Genomic DNA, 22,455 nt, shown 5'->3' with positions numbered 1-22,455 from the left:
ATTCACATAATCGGCGGTTCACCATGGTGTCACAGAGGCGGCGGCTAGAGGGCAGCATAAGGAGAAGAAGAAATCGTGAAGTGACGGTGATAGTGTTGAGGTCGCTGGTAGCCTTCGCTAATCGGAAACGTGGCATGGCGGTTGCGGCATGGCGGAGGGGAGATGGTGGCGCCAGAGGGAGTCATAAGGGTGGCATCATTGGAGAGGATGTAAGGGGTGAAGTTGGCGGCTGTCATAGTTCTTTAGGGTTAGGGTTAGGCAACGGTTATATACTCCCGAGCCCATAAGCATTATTTCCATAATGACCAACTTTGCCCCTCCTTCCACCTTTTCTTTCAAAACGAATCCATAACTTATTGTTTAAACCCTCATCATTAAAACTCATTACAAATCCAATCCGGAACTTACATTTTTAACCCCCAACTTCTAAAATTATGACAATTAGCTCTTCGAAACCATCCTTTGAAATATAATTATTTATTTTAGAGCTACAATTCGTTCATTAATTTATTTATGTATCTAATAAATAAACGAGTGTTACAAATCATATACTGATTCACGTGAGAAAACATTTTCATATGTGAATATAACATGATAATTTAGTTTATGCATTTCATCAAATAGTTAAAGTGTATACAAGTTAACTTTTTTAAAAATATTAAAAATATGATACTTTGACTATTTAAATTTTACAAAATAGCAGATTGATAGAGAATTATATGAAAATTTTCAAACAAAAAATGATTTGATCTTTTTCTAACATTTATTTCGATGTTTTATTTTATGAACGATCTAGAATGAATGATATGAATTGAATTTTTTGTTGATTATTGATGATGTTAATCTAATGATGTTGTGAGTATAATTAATCGTTGATGTTGAAGATATGCTCGCATTCAAATAGAATTGAAGGTTAGATTGAAAAAACAAAAAACGAATTTTTGTTGTCAACTGTTGAATGGTGTTGATGAACGTGTTATTGACATAGACCGATTATTGATTAACACAAGATGACGTTGAACGATGATTTAATTGAAGAAATCTGGATGATTGTTGAATGTTGGAAGAGAAATTTGGATGATGAATGATCTATTGAAATGGATTTCAACTGTTATCTAACTCTCTACAGTTACGTATTTGTGATTGAAGGCTATTATATATATTTACAAGTTTGCCACCGTGTCCTTTATGTTTAGAGGCTAATTAAATCATTGGGTGAGAATGATTGTCTCATTCTCAACGTTTTTTTCTCAATTGAACCATCCTATATATATATATATATATATATATATATATATATATATATATATATATATATATCACAAGGCCATGGACCCAAGTCTTGTTCAGCACTTCAGTTGACTAACAAGTATGTGATCCATAATAAAAAGTAGCACTAGTCATAGAGCTAAATTACTAGAATCTATAACTATGTGCAAAAGTTTGGATCCACAAGAAAAGTTCTAAGATAATCATTCTCCAGAGCTAGTACCGGGAAAGGGGAGATAACGAAAATTTCGCATTATAATTTATTATAGTAGATTTATAGCATTAAACACCTATCCATGTGTGTGTGTGTGTGGGTGGGGGAAGTAATCAATATCCGTTGCCACATTAGTCCAAACATCCCATTTATCATTATGGACTAGGCTTTACTCGAAGGGATAGGAGGAGGGGGGGGGGGGGGGGGGGGGGTGGAGATATAGACACGAAGATGGATTCTACCATTTTCATATGAATTAAAAATGTATACATAAAAAGCGGCATCATCAAAAAAAAATTTACATATGTGGGTTCTTAATTATTTATGATTAAGACAAGCCAAAACTCTTCATCTGATTCATTAAATTTGTCCTATGTTGCTTTTTGCAAGAATAATCTTGCCCGATAAGAAACTCTTGTATATTTGTACTAAATCTGTTTGCATTCCTCCACTAATAATTGTTGCAGATCTTATAGTTATCTTCCAATGAAAATCAAGTTATAAACCTCCGAGCTCCATAGGCATCAGGTTGATTTTATGTTTTCTTTAAACAGAAAATGCATTATGAAATATATATATATATATATATATATATATATGTATATATATATATATATATATATATATATATATATATATATATATATATATATATATATATATATATATATATATATATATATATATATATATAAGCACTAGAGGGTACAAAACAGGAAAAAAAAATAGAACATAAAATGAAACAGAACATGCAGTGTTTTACGTTGAAGTAAGTCTAGTGTTGTGTACTTCATATTTAAATAAATATTTCCTAAACTGAATACAAATATTTATCTCTTGTATAAACAACACTCTCATTCTCATGTACTACTATGTTTACTATTTATTACTTTTTATGCTCAGTCTCATTCTCATGTACTACTATGTTTATTATTTATTAACTTTTATGGCCGGCATACTTTTTAGGTGTTGTTTCATTATATGTGTATCTATATGGTATGCCCTTTGAATACAAAAACATAAATTTATTACATACAGGAAGATGGATTGCAAAAAAGCTCATGATCCGTTCTCATGTAGCCTTTTCTTAATTCATTATATCATTTTATATATCGGTTTCTGAAAAAAGAAACTGACGTATGAGGTGATTTTATCTGCATATAGTAGGGACACACTTCAAGGTGTGAGAAATATTTAGAGCCAAAATAGTAGATTGTGCAATTTTCTGCATTTCATCTCTTATCTCATAATGCTAAACAGAATACAATGAAGTCTAAATAGTTCCTTGTTCAAGTTTCTTACAAAAATGGGACAATTGTCTCTAATTACAAATGATAAAAAAAAAAAAAAAATTCTACTGGTCAGTCAACTACAAATGATAACTAACAATTGCTGTATACAAGTCATAATGCGCCCAAACGAGAAGCTAAATCGGTGAACGTATGTTCACTGCATGGAATAGTCAGGCCACCCATTGGATGACTATAGCCAAATTCTTCCTCAGCCTGATCAAGCAGTTGTTGAAAAGTAGGTTTCATTAACAACCATACGGGAACTACAAATCTCTTCTTCTCTTGCTCACCAACATAAACCGCTAAACAGCCTTTTGGGATATCCATAGATTTCGTTGTGCTACTTCCATTTGTGAATGACCGTTTAAGAATTTGCTTTGCTTGAGTGATGCGGGGCATAAGGATGACCATTTTATAAGGATGTATTGTCTGTTAACTTCAAAAGGCTTACGGTGAATGAAAATTCTCAAAGCACGACTTCTTGGGGAAAAGCTGTGAATCTGTGGTTGTGTTGTTCATCTTGAATGGTTTATATATCCATATGGTATATGGAAAACTAGATGACAGATAGTGACATATGATGGAAATGGGATCAAGGTCACATGCCTTTGTCTTTCCTGTTATAAAAACGAAAAACAAATACATAATTAATTTGTGAATCTAAAGGCTAATATAGCATCACATATATTTCAAGGATTGCTTGGTCCATCCAAATAAAAAAAACCATGTGATGATGCCTATATACAAAGGCTTCCTAATCAATGCGATGAATTATATCCATATACATAATACATCATAGGCCACACCTGTTGTAAGAAAACCCCAGTGCCACACTCCCATTAACATCACATGGGCCCATGATGTTTGTAGAGTTCTTCACCACTTACCTTCTATAGAGAATACTGGCCATACATGTTTTCCTCAATGATTAATTCTTTTAGGTATACAAGTACAAGTGTAATCCATTATTTTATCTCTGAATATATGGTTGTGATATGTAAGATCATACTTTCTTGCAAGTTGAGAAACAAAGCACATGATATTGCCTTTCTGTCACAACGTCCCTATCTGTAATTTAATTGCTTTCTTATCAACTACAGTACATTAATTTGAAGCTTCAATAAACCATTATATAAAACATGTAATAGGCAAAGCACCAGCACACTTTCCTCTATAGCTCCTCTGCAGCATCTTTTAACAAAGAAAATAATCACATTATTTTACTTCCTTCAGCAACCTTCATAAAAATGGGTATTCGTATGCCTCGGATCATTCAAGCAAAACACATTCTCCAAAGATCTTTGTCAAATGGAAGACGCACATCAACAATGGATTTACCAAAAGGCTATTTTGCAGTTTATGTTGGGGAGAAAGAGCAAGAAAAGAAGCGCTTTGTGGTTCCTGTGTCGTTGTTAAGCCAACCTTCATTTCAAGACTTATTACATCATGTAGAGGAAGAGTATGGATATGACCATCCAATGGGTGGACTCACAATCCCATGTAGTGAGCACACATTCTTTGATCTCGCAACTCGTCTGGGCGCATTATGAGTTCAAGTTATTGCATTATAGTTGTAACAGTTTTTTTATTAGCACTAATCACTGACCTTTTTGCGACATGTGACGCTCATCAGTTGTCCAGGTTGTTTTAAAACTCAAATTCAGACTTCTTTAAAATCCACTCTGTATTGATTAATGATATAATGTAGACTTGAATGACAAACAAAATTCAGTGTAACTAGTTTTCTCAAGAACAGTTTTAACTCGATTTGAAGATTGTCTGTAGATTGATATAAGCATCTTATACGTATTTTCTCCTAGGGTTCCTAAGATAGAATCAGTTTATGTTTTAACTATAAGACAAGTCTTAAGAAGAATTCTCCAGAGCTAATAGTCTGAAAGGAGAGATTCCCATAATTTCTTATAGTAGATTTGAAGCATCAAACACCTAACTAAAGCATACTTGGAGTATCTTCTAGCCAAATTAAACTCTCATATAAGCAAAAATAACCATGTGGGGGGCAACAAGTAATCAATATTTGTTGCCACTTTAGTCCAAACTGTTAATAATCATCACTAGCCCAATAAGAACAAATATTATCTAGAAGACTTTAGCTTGTTCTAGAATGCTCTAGAAGATTCTAGAACATTATGGAAGACTATGGAAGGCTCCGGAATATACCGGAAGAGTCTAGAATACTCTAGAATGACATGGAAGACCCTGGAAGGTTATGGATCATTCTAGAAGACACTGGAGCAACCTAGACCTCTCCAGAACATGGTAGAATATTCTAGAAACATATGGAAGCATATAGAGTATGTTAGATAGTTCTAGAGTTATCTAGTATGTAGTAAGTGTATACTAGTATCTAGAACCTTCCTAAGAGGCCTATAAATAGGTATGGAGCTCATTTGCTCCAAACCATCCAAGAAAGCCTCAAAGAAAGCAAAGTGTGTAGTAGTCTCACAAAGTGTAAGTTCTCCTTAAGTGTCTTAATAAAAGTCTTGTTGTTTCCCATATAAAAGAGTCGTGTTCAACAATCTGGTATCAGAGCAAGGTTTCTTGATAGTGAGAACGAGTGATTCTCGTTGTATCGTGAGTAGTTTGTGACTCTACAAGTTTAGTATCGAAACTAGCTTGTTTGGTATTACCGAGGTACTGCCAACACGATGGGTGATCTCCAAGTCGTCGGAGGAATCAAGAAACTCAACAACAACAACTACAAAACGTGGGAAACATGTATGAAGTCCTACTTACAAGGACAAGATCTATGGGAGGTCGTTGGTGGAAGCGAAACTACGCCACCAGAGGAAGACGTTAATGGTGCTTTACGTAAATGGAAAATCAAAGCAGGCAAAGCAATGTTTGCCTTGAAGACCACAATCGAAGAAGAGATGTTGGAGCATATTCGGGATGAGAACACCCCGAAAGAAGCTTGGGATACGTTTGTGACGCTTTTCTCAAAGAAGAATGATACGAGACTACAACTTTTGGAGAACGAGCTATTATCAATCTCACAACGTGACATGACGATTGCTCAATATTTCCACAAGGTCAAGTCGATATGTCGGGAGATTACTGAACTAGATCCGCAATCCGTCATTGCAGAAGCTCGAATGAAGAGGATCATTATCCATGGACTGAGGCCGGAATATAGAAGCTTTGTTACTGCTGTACAAGGATGGCCCGCTCAACCATCACTTGTAGAGTTTGAGAATTTGCTGGCTAGCCAAGAAGCTATGGCTAAGCAAATGGGAGGCATCACGCTGAAGAGTGAAGAAGAAGCACTCTACACAAGTAAAAGTCGAAGGAATTTTAAGCCACCTCCTAAAGAAGGATACAAAAATGCTGACAAAGGGAAGAGTCAACCAGGAACCTCACAACCATGGAGATCTCAAAAGACCGACAATAAGAGTTCTCGGGGGAGGAGGTTCGAAGGCAACTGCAACAACTGTGGAAAGTGGGGCCACATGTCCAAGGATTGTTGGTCAAAGAAAAAGTCTGTGGAAAGCAATGTAGTAACTTCCAAAAAGGAAATAGAGGATGAATGGGATGCTGAGGCATTATGTGCCATAGAAGAAAATGAGTTGGCACTCATGACAATGATGGGAGAGCATATCAACTATGAAAATGACTGGATCATTGATTCAGGATGCTCCTATCACATGACTGGCGATCAGAACAAACTACAAGACGTGAAGGAGTACAAAGGGAGTCGCATGGTACTTACAGCCAACAATGCACGACTTCCAATTGCTCAGATTGGAAAAACGACGATCATGCCTGGTAATAAATCTGACATGGTGTCACTACATAATGTGTATCACGTGCCAGGTATGAAGAAGAACTTGTTGTCAGTATCGCAACTAACATCGTCAGGCAACTACGTCTTGTTTGGCCCACAAGATGTGAAGGTCTATCGAGATCTTAAAATATCAGAAACGCCAACAATGGAAGGACGGAGAGTGGAGTCTGTCTATGTGCTCTCCGCAGAGTCTACCTATGTAGACAAGACTCGTAAGAACGAGACAGCAGATCTATGGCATGCACGGCTGGGACATGTTGGTTATCACAAGTTGAAGGTAATATTGGAGAAATCCATGCTCAATGGCTTACCTCAACTTGAAGTTAAAACAGATGTTGTTTGTGCTGGATGTCAGTATGGTAAAGCTCATCAATTACCATACAAGGAGTCAAATTTTAGAGCAAAGAAGCCACTAGAGTTAATTCACTCAGATGTGTTCGGTCCAGTCAAGCAGACATCAGTCAGCGGGATGCGGTACATGGTGACGTTCATTGATGATTATTCGAGATATGTGTGGGTTTTCTTCATGAAAGAAAAATCTGAAACATTCTCAAAGTTCCTAGAATTCAAGACAACGGTCGAAGGAAAAGTGAGAAAGAAGATTCGGTGTCTACGCTCAGACAATGGAGGAGAATACACCTCAGAAGAATTCAATCGCTATCTAAAAGAATGTGGTATACGTCATCAATTCACATGTCCCAACACACCTCAACAAAATGGTGTAGCTGAGAGAAAGAATCGACATCTTGCAGAAATTTGTCGAAGCATGCTACACGCAAAGAATGTCCCAGGAAGATTTTGGGCTGAAGCAATGCAAACTGCTGCCCATGTGATCAATAAACTTCCCCAACCAAGGTTAGGTTTCATCTCACCATTTGAGACACTATGGAACATGAAACCTACTATTAGCTACTTCCGAGTATTTGGCTGCGTTTGCTACGTATTTGTGCCTAGTAATTTACGTAGCAAGTTTGACAAGAAAGCAGTCAGGTGTATATTTGTTGGATACGACAATCAAAGAAAAGGGTGGAGATGTTGTGATCCAACAAGTGGAAGATGCTACACTTCAAGAGATATAGTGTTCGATGAAGCAACATGGTGGTCCTCAGAGAATAAAGTACTACCAGACTCGGAAAATATTGAAGAAGTTTTAAAACAAAAGATGGGGGAGCAAACTGCACATATTTGGTCAAGTGTTGATACACCTGAAGATCCGAGCGACACTGATGTCATTGAGCAAGAAGTAACTCAAACAAGTGATGCCGGTGAAAGGGAGCCGCCGCCTCCACAACTTCGAAGGACGGAAAGAATCCGAAAGCCTAATCCCAAGTATGCTAATGCGGCCATTTTAGAAGACGGTGTTAAAGAGCCGGAGACATATGAAGAAGCAGTTAAGAATAAAGCATGGCAGAAGGCAATGGAAGAAGAAGTTACAGCCTTAAAGCAGAATCAAACGTGGGAACTGGTACCAAGACCAAGAGATATAAAACCGATTTCCTGCAAGTGGGTTTATAAATTAAAACGACGCACAGATGGATCAATTGAAAGATACAAGGCTCGTTTGGTTGCTCGAGGGTTCTCACAACAATATGGATTGGACTATGATGAAACATTTAGTCCAGTGGCGAAGATAACTACTGTACGGGTGCTGCTAGCTCTTGCGGCTAGTAAAGACAGGAAATTATGGCAGATGGATGTGAAGAATGCTTTCTTGCATGGAGAATTAGATCGGGAGATCTACATGAACCAACCAAAGGGATTTGAGGATGCAGTTAATCCCACTCATGTGTGCAAGCTGAGAAAAGCTCTTTACGGATTGAAGCAGGCACCAAGAGCCTGGTATGGTAAGATTGCTGAATTTCTTACCCGAAGTGGTTATTCAGTTGCACATGCAGACTCAAGCCTGTTCGTCAAAGAAAAAGAAGGGAAGTTGGCAATTGTGTTGGTTTATGTGGATGACTTGATCATCACCGGGGATGACGAAAGAGAAATCCATCAAACAAGAGAAAATCTATCGGTGCGATTCCAAATGAAAGAGCTAGGGGAGCTTAAACACTTCTTGGGGTTAGAAGTTGATCGTACAAAGGAAGGGTTGTTCCTCTGCCAACAAAAGTATACAAGAGATATACTTCAAAAGTTTGGCATGTTGGAGTGTAAGCCAATATCAACACCAATAGAGCCAAATGCCAAGATATGTGCTCATGAAGGAAAAGAGTTGCACGATGGAATGATGTATCGACAACTAGTAGGTAGTCTTATCTACCTAACTTTATCTCGGCCTGACATTGCTTATGTAGTTGGAGTTATGAGTCGATACATGCAAAGTCCGAAGAAACCTCATTTGGATGCTGCCCGACGGATCTTGAGATATGTCAAAGGTACAATTGACTATGGTCTCTTGTATAAAAGAGGAGAAGACTGCAAGTTGGTTGGATATTGTGATGCTGACTATGCAGGAGACCATGATACCCGAAGATCAACCACTGGGTATGTGTTCAAGCTTGGGTCGGGACCAATATCATGGTGTAGTAAAAGACAACCAACAGTATCATTGTCAACCACGGAAGCGGAGTACAAAGCAGCGGCCGTAGCAGCTCAAGAAAGTACATGGTTGGTATTCCTAATGGAGGACTTACATCAAAAAGTTGACTATGCAGTACCACTTCACTGTGACAACCAATCTGCAATTCGGCTGGCAAAAAATCCAGTATTTCACGCTAGAACAAAGCATGTGGAAGTGCATTATCACTTTATCAGAGAGAAAGTCTTGATGGAAGAAATTGAGATGCGACAGATCAAGACTGATGACCAAATAGCTGACTTGTTCACCAAAGGGCTGAGTACTCGAAAATGTGAAGGTTTTCGCTATCAGCTTAACATGGTACAAAGAATGGAGGCTAGTGCTGAGGGGGAGTGTTAATAATCATCACTAGCCCAATAAGAACAAATATTATCTAGAAGACTTTAGCTTGTTCTAGAATGCTCTAGAAGATTCTAGAACATTATGGAAGACTATGGAAGGCTCCGGAATATACCGGAAGAGTCTAGAATACTCTAGAATGACATGGAAGACCCTGGAAGGTTATGGATCATTCTAGAAGACACTGGAGCAACCTAGACCTCTCCAGAACATGGTAGAATATTCTAGAAACATATGGAAGCATATAGAGTATGTTAGATAGTTCTAGAGTTATCTAGTATGTAGTAAGTGTATACTAGTATCTAGAACCTTCCTAAGAGGCCTATAAATAGGTATGGAGCTCATTTGCTCCAAACCATCCAAGAAAGCCTCAAAGAAAGCAAAGTGTGTAGTAGTCTCACAAAGTGTAAGTTCTCCTTAAGTGTCTTAATAAAAGTCTTGTTGTTTCCCATATAAAAGAGTCGTGTTCAACACAAACTTCCCATTTATCACTATGTATTAGGCTTTACGCGAGGGGATAGGAGGAGAGGTGTGGAGACATACACACCTAGAGGGATTCTACCATTTTCATATGAATTAAAGATTTATCAATAAAAAAGCGGACATCATCAAAATAAATTTTGTGTATGTGGCTGTTTAATTATATATGCCTATTGCCAGAATAATCTATAAGAAACTCTTGTATATTTGTATTAAATAAGTTTGCATTCCTCCAGTAATAGCTATCAGATTATAGCAGGTCCTCTAGTTCTCTTCCAATGAATATCAAGTTACAAATTTGTGAGCTCCATAGGCGTCAGCATACTCTTTTGGAGTTATTTCATTGTATGTGTAAACTAAAGTCCCATTCTAATCTGCTACTATATTTATTACTTTTTATTTTTATGCTCAGCATACTTTTTATAGTTGTTTCATGATATGTGTATCTATATGGCATGCCCTTTGAATACAAAAATATAAATTTATTACATGCAGGAAGATGGATGGCGACAAAGCTCATGATCCGTTCATATAGACTTTTCTTAATTCATTTTATCATTTTGCATACCGCTTTCTGAAAAAACAAACTGATATGACGTGGTTTTATCTTCTTGGGGACGCACATCATGGTATGAGAAATTATTATAGCCAAAATAGTGGATGATGCAATTTTCTGCATTTCTTATCTTATAACGCAAAACCAAATCCAATAAATTCTAAATAGTTATGGTTAAACTTTCTTACAAAAATGGAACAATTGTCTCTAATTACAAATGATAAAAAAAAAATCTACTGGTCATTTAACTACTCATGATAACTAAGAATGTTGTATACAAGTGTCATAATGCGCCCAAACGAGAAGCTAAATCGGTGAACATATATTCGCTACATGGAATAGTGAGGCCACCCATTGGATGACTATACCCAAATTCTTCCTCAGCCTGATCTAGCAGTTGTTGAAAAGTAGGTTTCATTAACAACCATACGGGAACTACAAATCTCTTCTTCTCTTGCTCACCAACATAAACCGCTAAACAGCCTTTTGGGAAATCCATAGATTTTGTTGTGCTACTTCCATTTGAGAATGACCGTTTAAGAATTTGCTTTGCTTGAGTGATGCGGGGCATAAGGATGGCCATTTTATAAGGAGGGTATTGTCTGTTAACTCCAAAAGGCTTACGATGAATGAAAATTCTTCAAGCACGACTTCTTGGGGTAAAGATGTGAATGTGTGGTTATTTTATTCATCTTATGATTTTTATATCCATATGATATACGGAAAATTAGATGACAGATGGTGACATATGGTGGAAACGGGATCAATATCACATGCCTTTGTCTTTCCTGTTGTAAAAAGGAAAAAAAAAATACATAATTAATTTATGAATCTAAAGGAAAATATAGGATCACAAATATTTCAAGAATTGGTTGGTCCATCCAAATTAAAAAACCATGTGATGATGTCTTTACAAAGGTTTCCTAATCAATGCGATGCATTATATCCATATACATAATACATCATAGGTCACACCTGTTGTAAGAAATCCCCAGTGCTTTTAGACAAAACTATGGGTTTGTTAGGAAGCAGAGCCACACTCCCATTAGTATCAAATGGGCCCATGATGTTTGTAGAGCTCTTCACGGATTACCTTCCGTAGAGAATACTGGCCATACATGTTTTCCTCCATGATTAATTCTTTTGGGTTACAAGTACAAGTTTAATCCATTATTTTATCTCTGAATATATGGTCGTGATATGCAAGGTCATACTTTCTTGCAAGTTGAGAAACAGAGCACATGATATTGCCTTTCTTTGACAATGTCCCTATCTGTAATTTAATTGCTTTCTTATCAACTACAGTACATTAATCTGAAGCATCAATAAACCATTATATAAAGCATATGATAGGCAAAGCACCAGCACGCTTTCCTCTATAGCTCCTCTGCGGAATCTTTTAAGAAAAAAAATAATCACATTGTTTTACTTCCTTCAGAAACCTTCAGAAAAATGGGTATTCCTACGCCTCGGATCGTTCAAGAAAAACAAATTCTCCAAAGGTCTTTGTCAAATGGCACTCACACATCAACAACGGATCTACCAAATGGCTATTTTGCAGTTTATATTGGGGAGCAAGAGCAAGAAAAGAAGCGCTTTGTGGTTCCTGTGTCACTGTTAAGCCAACTTTCATTTCAAGACTTATTACATCAGGCTAAGGAAGAGTATGGATATGACCATCCAATGGGTGGCCTCACAATCCCATGTAGTGAGCAGACATTCTTTGATCTCGCAACTCGTTTAGGCGCATTATGAGTTCTAGTTATTGCATTGAATTTGTAAATAGTTTCTTTTATAAAGTAGTAATCACTGACCTTTTTGCAACATGTGACATCTCATCAGTTGTTCAGGTTGTTTTGAAACTCGAATTCGGACATCATTCAAATCCACTATGTATTGATTAATTATATAATGTAGACTTGAATGACAAACAAAATTCAGTGTAAATTGTTTTCTCAACAACAGTTTTAACTCGATTTGAAGATCGTATGTAGATTGATTTAAGCATCTTATACGTATTTTCTCCTTGGGTTCCTAAGATAGAATCATCTTATGCTTTAAATGTAAGACATGTCTTAAGAAGAATTCTCCAGTGCTAATACTCGGAAAGGGGAGATGCCCATAATTTATGATAGTAGATTTGAAGTGTCAGACACCTAACTAAAGCATACTAGGAGTATCTTCTTGCCAAATTAAACTCTCATATAAGCAAAAAAATTCATGTGGGAGACAAAAAATGAGACCTATAGGGGCGACAATTTTTGTCTCTATAGGTTATATAAAGTCGTCCCTATAGGTGATTGTGATGACAAGTCGTCCCTAAAGCCTTTGTCGCTGTAGCCCCATCGCAATAGATAACTTTAGTCGTCACTATAGATTCCGTCGCCGTAGGTACCGTTTAGAGATGACATATCGTCGTTGTTGGTTCATGGTTGTCGTCCCCATTGTTGGACCTATAGAGATGACATGTCATCCCTGTAGCTAGATCTATAGCAACAAAATGTCGTCTCCATAGATGTTGTATAGAATTTACAATTAGCTCCTATTGTTTGATTATTTTTCTACTTTTCTCAAACACAGAAGAACAAAAACACTAAATTTAACTAGAAAAACATTAAAATATCTTACAATATCAAAAAATTTGAATATCTTATACAATTAATTGTTTACCAAAACATACTACATAATTTGAAATTGTTTATAAGTTTTATACAAATTAAACAAGGATTCACCCCCACAAGCTGCCACCAAATGTGTTCTCGTATCCTCCTTCTAACATGGGCCTTAGACTATCTTGCCTTTAAAATTCATTTACTAAGAGGTTTCACGACATTTGATATGGATGCCCTTTGGAAAGTCTAAAACATAGACATAAAAGTATGGGAATTACTAAAATGCCCATTGACAAAAAAGTTGGATATTATATGAAAAGTGTTTAAATCTTTAGATAAAAGAGATTCCATGTTCATACCTGTTCTAGGATTAACGATTGCCAATTTCATTGACAAGCACTACAAAAAATCGATATATATATATATATATATATATATTAGTAACATATTTTATCTTTGAATTAGTCTGTATATACCTCAAATTGCCTCTGTAATGATTATATGTAAATTATAATCTCATCAGCATAACAGCCTTTCCTGTCACCTTTAATTAAAAATTAAAAGAAAAAGAAAAATGTCATCTCAAATTACAAACAGTTTGTACAAAAATTCCATATATAATAAATAACATTTTTTTTCTTAGTACCTTGTTGCAACCAGGAACAAGATCTTGAAGGAACTTCATCCTCTCACTAATCTTTTCTCTTCTGACCTGAGATTTCCACAAGAAGAATGTCAATTAGTTTCATGAGAAAAGAATGGAACGAAATTGAAACGAATAGAATGGAATGCAATTGACATACCATTTTTCAACATGAATTATTCCTTTGGTAGTTTTGCAGATTCCTTTGTTTGCTTCTGATTCCCATTTCAATTTCAATTCCAAACTGCAGGTGATATAAGTAGTAGTTTCTCAGAATAGGTGAAGAAGAGAAGGATTAAAATCCAAGAATAAGGTCAAGAGACAATTAAGAAATTGAAACTTGAAACCTTCTTTAAGACAAAAGTGACTTTAACATGAGGATTTCAACTTCACAATCAATCATGGCAAGTTACACAATGATGAAAGAAAACAAATCACAAAGTTGCAAGAACAAGTATAAGGAGGATGGTTTAACTATTAATTGATTTGTTTCTATCAAATCCATGGCATTGTTGAAAATTACAACAAAGATGTGTTGAATAACATGTTTATGCTAAAGTAATGAAGAATTAGACATACAGACTATGAAATGAATCATATGATACTATCAAATTGGATTATAAAGATTGTAAATAATCAATGGAGGAGTATGTTCTTCAGATCCCAATTGTTGGTGTTTAATCATTATGCATTGAAAATCAACAATTAAAAAGCTTAAGAACCCTAAATAAGATATAAATATAGCATATGAACCTGGAAAGAAAAGTGATTTAGCAACAAGAGAATCGGTACTGAAAACATATATCGGTGAAAAAAACAAAATACCTTTTAATTGAAGAAGCTACGTTGGGGAAGATATAAGCCTCCTTCAAAAGAAGAAGCTGTGAAACCATAAAAAATCACAAGTTAGGGATGGAGAAGAAGGAACAAAAAAACTTAGAAAACTCGAGATGCGATGAACTTGAATGAACTTTAAGGAAAAACTGATTGAGCTTTAAAAGCCTTGAACAAACCTATGAAAGAAATGGAGATGGAGGCGTGAATAAGCTTGTGTTAAAATGTTAGGTTAAACACCTGAGAGAAGCTAATCGATGTGAGCAAATCGCCTTGAGAGAGCAACAGAGATGATCCGAGACAACTCAAGGGAAAGGGGCTTATCGATCTTAACCCTATAGGGACGACATATCATCCCTATAGCCTCAAAAAATATTTATTTTTGGGTTCTTTAGGACAACATGTCGTCTTGATAGTTATCCACAAAACGCGCCAAATCTGCTTATTTTCCCGCTTAACATGTTGAGATGAGAAGTCGACGTTGTAGGTTCAAAAGATTGGTCAACTCTATGGGGACGACATGTCGTCCCTATAGAGTGCCTATAGAGTGCCTATAGGGACGATAAGTGTCATCCCTATAGATGCTTATTCTTGTAGGGGCAACAAGTAATCAATATTTGTTGCCAGATTAGTCCAAACTTCCCATTTATCACTATGTATTAGGCTTTACACGAGTGGATAGCAGGAGAGGTGTGGAGACATACACATCTAGAGGGATTCTACCATTTTCATATGAATTAAAGATTTATCTATAAAAAGCAGACATCATCAAAATAAATTTTGTATATGTGGCTCTTTAATTATATATGATTAAAACAAGCCATAACCTTCATCTGATTCATTAAGGTTTCCCTATGTAGCCTATTGCCAGAATAATCTATAAGAAACTCTTGTATATTTGTATTAAATAAGTTTGCATTCCTCCAGTAATAGCTATCAGATTGTTGCAGGTCCTCTAGTTGTCTTCCAATGAATATCAAGTGACAAATGTGTGAGCTCCATAGGCGTCAACATACTCTTTTGGAGTTATTTCATTATATGTGTAAACTAAAGTCCCATTCTAATCTACTACTATATCTTGAAAGATAATCACGAAAAGAAAACATAAATGAAAGATGGAAAATATCGGTCATTGACGAAAAGAGGTGATCGAATGGATGAAGAAAATGATGAGTGTAAGGAGTCCTAATGAAGATAGTGATATTCTAGAGAAATCTGACGAAAAGAGGTTATCGGATGGTGTTTGTGTGAAAGATTATCAATAAAGGACACAAAAGATATGGAGCATGTACTTGGTTATGGACTTTTCAGTCCAATTTCATGTATGGTCAAACAAAGGAGGCATGCTCAGAAATCATAAGACACCTGAACCAGAGGCCCTATATTTGAACTATATTCTCAAAAAAGCCAGAAGGACCAAAGGTTAAAAGGTGTTAAAGTGTTCTCCGTGAGGGTGCTGTTGGAATCATCTAATCGACTGCAATGAAAATAAAAAAGGCCAAGAGTGAATAAGTCTAGATTAAGGGGGAGTGTTGAAAGTTAATCTAGACAGAATTAGGGTTATTTTGGTAATTATGTTGTAGTAGTTAATCCTGTTAAAATTAGTTATTATAAGTTAGTTATATCTGGAAAGTTAGTTAGTCAAAGCGAAGGGGTGCAATGGTTGTGAAAGGGTTGTATCTGTTTGTATGTGTGTATAAATACCTTCAAACATGTAAACTGTATGAATATTGATGATATTGTATTTAATAAAAAAATCTGTATTGATTTTAATCTCTTTCTATCTTTATGTTTCAATGCCTTTCTCCAACACTATATTTATTACTTTTTATGCTCAGCATACTTTTTTAGAGTTGTTTCATGATATGTGTGTCTATATGGTATGCCCTTTGGGTATAAAAATATAAATTTATTACATGCAGGAAAATGGATGGAGACAAAGCTCATGATCCATTCTCATATACACTTTTCCTAATTCATTTTATCATTTTGCATACCGGTTTCTGAAAAAACAAACTGATATGATGTGGTTTTATCTTCTTAGGGACGCACATAATTATTATAGCCAAAATAGTGGATGATGCAATTTTCTGCATTTCTTATCGCATAACACTAAGCAAAATCCAATAAATTCTAAATAGTTTTGGTTCAACTTTCTTACAAAAATGGTACATAATTACAAATGATAAAAAAAAAATTCTACCGGACATTTAACTACGCATGATAACTAAAAATGCTTTATACAAGTCATAATGCGCCCAAACGAGAAGCTAAATTGGTGAACATATATTCGCTACATGGAATAGTGAGGCCACCCATTGGATGACTATACCCAAATTCTTCCTCAGCCTGATCTAGCAGTTGTTGAAAAGTAGGTTGCATTAACAACCATACGGGAACTACAAATCTCTTCTTCTCTTTGTTACCAACATAAACCGCTAAACAGCCTTTTGGGATATCCATAGATTTTGTTGTGCTACTTCCATTTGAGAATGACCGTTTAAGAATTTGCTTTGCTTGAGTGATGTGGGGCATAAGAATGGCCATTTTATAAGGAGGGTATTGTCTGTTAACTTCAAAACGCTTACGGTGAATGAAAATTCTCAAAGTACGACTTCTTGGGGAAAATCTGTGAATTTGTGGTTGTGTTATTCATCTTGAATGGTTTATATATCCATACGATATATGGAAAATTAGATTAAGGATGGTGACATATGGTGGAAATGGGATCAATACCACATGCCTTTGTCTTTCCTCTTGTAAAAAGAAAGAAAATACATAATTAATTTTTGAATCTAAAGGCCAATATAGGATCAAAAAATATTTCAAGGATTGGTTGGTCCATTGAAATACAAAAACCATGTGATGATGCCTGTACAAAGGTTTCCTAATCAATGCGATGAATTATATCCATAAACATAATACATCATAGGCCACACCTGTTGTAAGAAAACCTCAATGATTTTAGCCAGAACTATAGGTTTGTTAGGAAGCAGAGCCACACTCCCATTAATATCACATGGGCCCATGATGTTTGTAGTGTTCTTTGTTAGAATTAACCTTGATTGTTAGTTAGTTATATTATATCCTATTAAATATGGCAGTTATAAGTTAGTTTTACTGTCAAGTTATGAACTGTTGTGATAGTTTAGGTGAACCATTGTGATGGTTCAAACATTATATATGCGTGTAAGTAAACTAATTGTGATGTTGTGAAATTAATAAAAAATTCTATTTGTTTCCTGCACAATATCTCCTTCTATCTTCTTGTTTCGATACGCTTTCTCCAACAAAGTGGTATCAGAGCCTTTTGGTTCAAGAATGACAGATGAAGAAAATGGAGAAAGCATCGAAGAATATGTGGATGAGATGGAATATGGTTGTGGTATAGGACCGGTGGTGGGAGTCTTGTTGTTTCTGTCCCTTGTAATGGGACCGATGGCACCATCTTCGCTCCCTGTGCTGGGTGATATGTGTTTCATCCATTGAGTGGCAATCATTTATCCAAGCCTTGCTAGTGATCCACCGTTCTTCATAATAAATGGAGTCACGGATTGAGCACATGTGCGTTTGAATTCGAAGTACTTCTGATCCATATGAAAAGATTCTAGGGTCGATGATGATGATGATAATGATGATGATGATGATGATGATGATGATGATGATTTATGGTTCTGTAAAGGAACCAAAGATTGATGGAACGATGTTTGTTCAATGTGTAGTGTATGATGCATGCCAAGTGAAAAGATCTTGGTATGAACCAAAGTTTGTTGTTTGATATACAAAAGTATTACGAAGAAAGATAATATCTTCATTTGTCAAAGGATGAAAGCGTGCCTATGTGTTGTCAAATCTAGTTCAAAATATAGGTATTCAGAAAACGTGTACCATGGGGACGAAAATCAATGGCCATTTGTTACGCTCCGGGATCTAGATCTCGTGACAGACCTGTACTTGTACTTCCTACAGCCGTGAGTATTACTATCACCTAATCTCCTATTGAGAGGAGACTAGGTTAAACTATTCTAAGATATTAAAAGCATTTGACTTCAAGCATAGTTTTATTTCATAAACAACAACCATGTAAATAGGGATAAACAAAAGACTCTAATAAGGAAACAAAGATCACCCAAATCGACTCAAATACTAAATGATCCTAATTACCAACTTTAAAAACTGAAACAAGATAATTCCCTAAAATAAGATACTTTCCAGAAATTAAAAATACTTATTATCCATATGATTCATAACATTACTCCCTCCTCCGCATTGATCTTGTTCTCAAGCTCAATAGTCACCCATTAGCGTCATCTTCCTCATTATCCATCATGATGCAAAAGAGCTTGGCACATTTATGCCCAATAATATTTCATCACAATTGAAGCAGAAGCCCTTAGCCTGCCTCTCTGCCATTTATGCAGACGTTAGTTTTTTCCAGGCCTGATTTAGTGTTTCAGTTTTGTAGTTTCCAGCTCCTCCTTTTCCTGTTGATTCTCGTTTTTGGCTTGCAGTCGAGGTTTGGTTTCCTGTAGGCCCGACACCTATTGCTTGTCCTGCTTCTGACACCCTTAGCTCAATTTGTCTGGCTAGATTCCTGACATAGTATAGATTTATGGGTCTTGCAAATTCAACCTCATATCTTATCACGTTTATTAGCCCCACACAAAATTTCCAAATTCTTTGCTCCGGTATGACCCCCGTCGTCCTACCCAACAACAATTCGAAGCTTTCACAGTAGTCTTCTACTATCCCTACTTGTCGAAGCCAAGTTAATTCACCTAAGGGATTCAAGCTTATAGGCAGGCCGAAACGGATTTTGCATTCTTCCAAAAAATTGACCCAATTCAAACAATTTTTCATTCTTCTCAGGTTTCGGTACCACCCATTTGCCCAGCCCAATAGGGCGAAAGTTGCTTGGCGGACCCAAGCCTCCGGCGGTGTTTGTTGTTCTTCAAAGAAGTCCTCACACTTCTGTAACCATTCGAGTGAGTCACCCTTGCCCTCATACACCGGAAACTCCATCTTGGCGAATCTAGGCACCCGATCGCCACAGTAACCTCCTTCATCAAATTCATTCCAACTTTTATGCGCCTGTTCTTGTTCAATATGCCGATTGTGTCCCGATCCTTCAGCCTTGTGGAAATCCAGCGGTGTTTGAATGATTGTGGTTCTGCATTGCGCCAAGAATCAAACCCCCTCCCTACTCCCCGTCTTGTTCCCAAGGGGTTTGATCCAAACGACCCCTTGCCTTGACCTAACACCGTGAAGGAACTCGTCATCTTGCCACCTGGTGCGCTGCCGGTGATGATGCCCTTGCCCCTTCCTCGGCCTAGCTCGCCGCTATCTTCAAATTGCTGGTCCATCTCTTCTTCTTCCACGCTTGCTTCAGACCCTTGTTTGTTGACCTGGTTTTGGGATTGTGATAAACTCTCTTCCAGCGCCGCATGCTTGGCCTGCAAGGCTTCGACTGCCCCCTTCAGTTCAAGGGTACTCTGAGTTTGCTGGATCATGAAAGCTTCTAGCTTCTTCATCAATTCTTCCTGTTGAGTAGACATTACGAGTGGCTCTGATACCAAATTTGTTACGCCCCGAGATCTAGCTCTCGTGACAGGACCTGTACTTGTACTTCTTACAGTCGGGAGTATTACTAACACCTAATCTCCCATTGAGAGGAGACTAGGTTAAACTATTCTAAGAGATTAAAAGCAGTTGACTTCAAGCATAATTTTATTTCATAAACAACTACCCTTGAAATAGGGATAAACAAAAGACTCTAATACTAAATGATCCTAATTACCAACGTTAAAAACTGAAACAAGATAATTCCCTAAAATAAGATACTTTTCAGAAATTAAAAATACTTATTATCCATATGATTCATAACAGCATTCCTTGAAATCATTCAAAGTAGTCAGAAGTTACACATGTTCTTACTAAAAAAAGATGATGTAAAATATTGTAAACAAGTACAAGTTGTGGTCTTGACGTGGAGTAAGGCAAAAAGGAGTATTATGTGTCAGATGGTTACAAAAAGGCATGGTGAATGTGATGATTTTCATGTAAAAAAAGGATGATGAATATATATGCCCATGGATGATACTCTTCATGGGAATGTCAAATTTAATGATGCTTGAAGTTTGGATGCTTCAAGATAATGAATGTTGCTGGAAGAAATCCAGGTTACACTACTAGAAAACTAGTGCAATAGCTACAGCACAATCCGTAGCTATTCTGTAGCTATAAGTAAATAGCTACGGAATTGCTACGGAAAAATGCATGTAGCATAATAGCCCGTGGGAAAATTATAGCTACGGAATCACTACGGAATAGCTACAGAATTTTCCGTAGCTAACATAGCTACGGAACAGCTATGGAAATAAGTAACTACGGATTTTCTACAGAATAGCTACGGAAATAAATAATAGCTACGGAACAAAATAGCTATGGAATAGCTACGCAATTGTTACGGAAATATATAGCTACGGAATTGCTACGGCTAACATTACCTACGGATTTTTTTGTAGGTAATCCGTAGGTAATTACTTTTAATTTAAAATAATAAAAAAAACAGCAAAAATTTATAAAAAATCTAGTTTTTTTTTGTTCAAAATATTGGAAAAACTCATTACATTAAACTAATAATAATAATGAAATTCAACCAAAAAACAAATAACATTACAATAAAACTAATAAACCTAAAAGTCTCAAATACAAATACATATTACAAATGAACATTGTCTAATAATACATTAAATGTGTCTAATAATACACATTAAAAGTGTCAACTACAAATGTTTATTTAAATGCTTACATACATAAATTTGAGAATTATATGGTGGATTGCTTGGCAAATTGCCGAGTAAGCTGAATCGATAAATGCCGACAAGTGTTCTTCAATTTGAATTTTGAATCATATTGTTCCTGTTTCAACACAAAATAATCAATGATCACAAAAAATACAAATATTTCTTGCATTCTGATCGGACTAAATGAAAGAAAAAGAAATGTAATTTCAGTATGTTGTCTAATATAACATCTTACTTTCTTTTCATATTCTTAATTTTGTTTATATCAAATGATATTTTAATTTTCTTTTCTTACTAAAGCATTACCCTTATTTTCTTTTCCTTCTATTTCCCAAGTGGGACATCATTTTTTTTCCGTATACAGATAGTATGGTTTGTAGTAAGGATAATTCATGGTTGTACCTTGAATTGAAAGTAAAGACAATTATATTTGTCTACATTGTTCGTGCAAACCCAAAATACAAAGTTATTTCATATGGAAAAGGGGAATGATTATGGCTAAAATAAATTGTAATTTTAGTCATTACAAATTGTTATGGCTTAAAAAAGTTGTTATTTAACATAAATATTGTTGAGTTTCCAAACATTTACCTTAACATCACCCCAGAACATACCAAGATGTTTTGTGGCTTCATGTCACAATGAAATCATGCAGTTGGAATGCAAGTAATGCAAAGCTCTGACCTGAAACTTTTCAGAAAGTATAAAAAACATTATATGTTAAGCAAGACATCAGAGATAAGAACAAATTCATACTCACTTATGAAAAGATGTATTATTCACATTTAAACCTTAGACGGTTACCTGACCATTTTTTCCAACAAACATGCCTCACACATTATAGCAGGAGGCGTGAGTCTTCTTGTTGTGAAATTTGCCTCCTTATCCTGAAAGTAAAACAAAAAAACAGGAATACTTACCAAAAATTGATGCATAAATTGGTTTAAAATGCCAAAAATAGTTAAAGTCGAAGAAGGAACTCTGGCGGCAAATACGGCGACGGCAATAATGGCGATAGCAGGAA

General features: G+C 36.0%; 4 protein-coding genes across 4 annotated transcripts; 2 read left to right on the top strand and 2 right to left on the bottom strand.

The window, feature by feature from the left end:
* Window positions 1–2,886: 2,886 nt before the first annotated feature.
* On the bottom strand, window positions 2,887–3,186 carry LOC145067808 (auxin-responsive protein SAUR19-like). The gene has a single exon (XM_079014853.1). It carries the CDS (start codon window positions 3,184–3,186, stop codon window positions 2,887–2,889), a length of 300 nt encoding a protein of 99 aa, XP_078870979.1.
* Window positions 3,187–3,916: 730 nt separating this feature from the next.
* Window positions 3,917–4,512, top strand: LOC145066256 (auxin-induced protein 15A-like). The gene has a single exon (XM_079013461.1). It carries the CDS (start codon window positions 4,023–4,025, stop codon window positions 4,323–4,325), a length of 303 nt encoding a protein of 100 aa, XP_078869587.1. The 5' UTR covers window positions 3,917–4,022; the 3' UTR covers window positions 4,326–4,512.
* A 7,476-nt stretch (window positions 4,513–11,988) lies between these two features.
* LOC145067807 (auxin-induced protein 15A-like) lies at window positions 11,989–12,291 on the top strand. The gene has a single exon (XM_079014852.1). The coding sequence runs from the start codon at window positions 11,989–11,991 to the stop codon at window positions 12,289–12,291; it is 303 nt and encodes a 100-aa protein (XP_078870978.1).
* Window positions 12,292–16,872: 4,581 nt separating this feature from the next.
* On the bottom strand, window positions 16,873–17,172 carry LOC145067806 (auxin-responsive protein SAUR19-like). Its single transcript, XM_079014851.1, has one exon. It carries the CDS (start codon window positions 17,170–17,172, stop codon window positions 16,873–16,875), a length of 300 nt encoding a protein of 99 aa, XP_078870977.1.
* Between the last annotated feature and the right edge of the window lie 5,283 nt (window positions 17,173–22,455).

This window comes from Lactuca serriola, chromosome 8 (genome assembly GCF_051521515.1).
Source record: "Lactuca serriola cultivar US96UC23 chromosome 8, Lser_US96UC23_V15, whole genome shotgun sequence".
NCBI lineage: Eukaryota > Viridiplantae > Streptophyta > Magnoliopsida > Asterales > Asteraceae > Lactuca > Lactuca serriola.
This window is presented reverse-complemented; position numbering and strand designations above follow the sequence as displayed.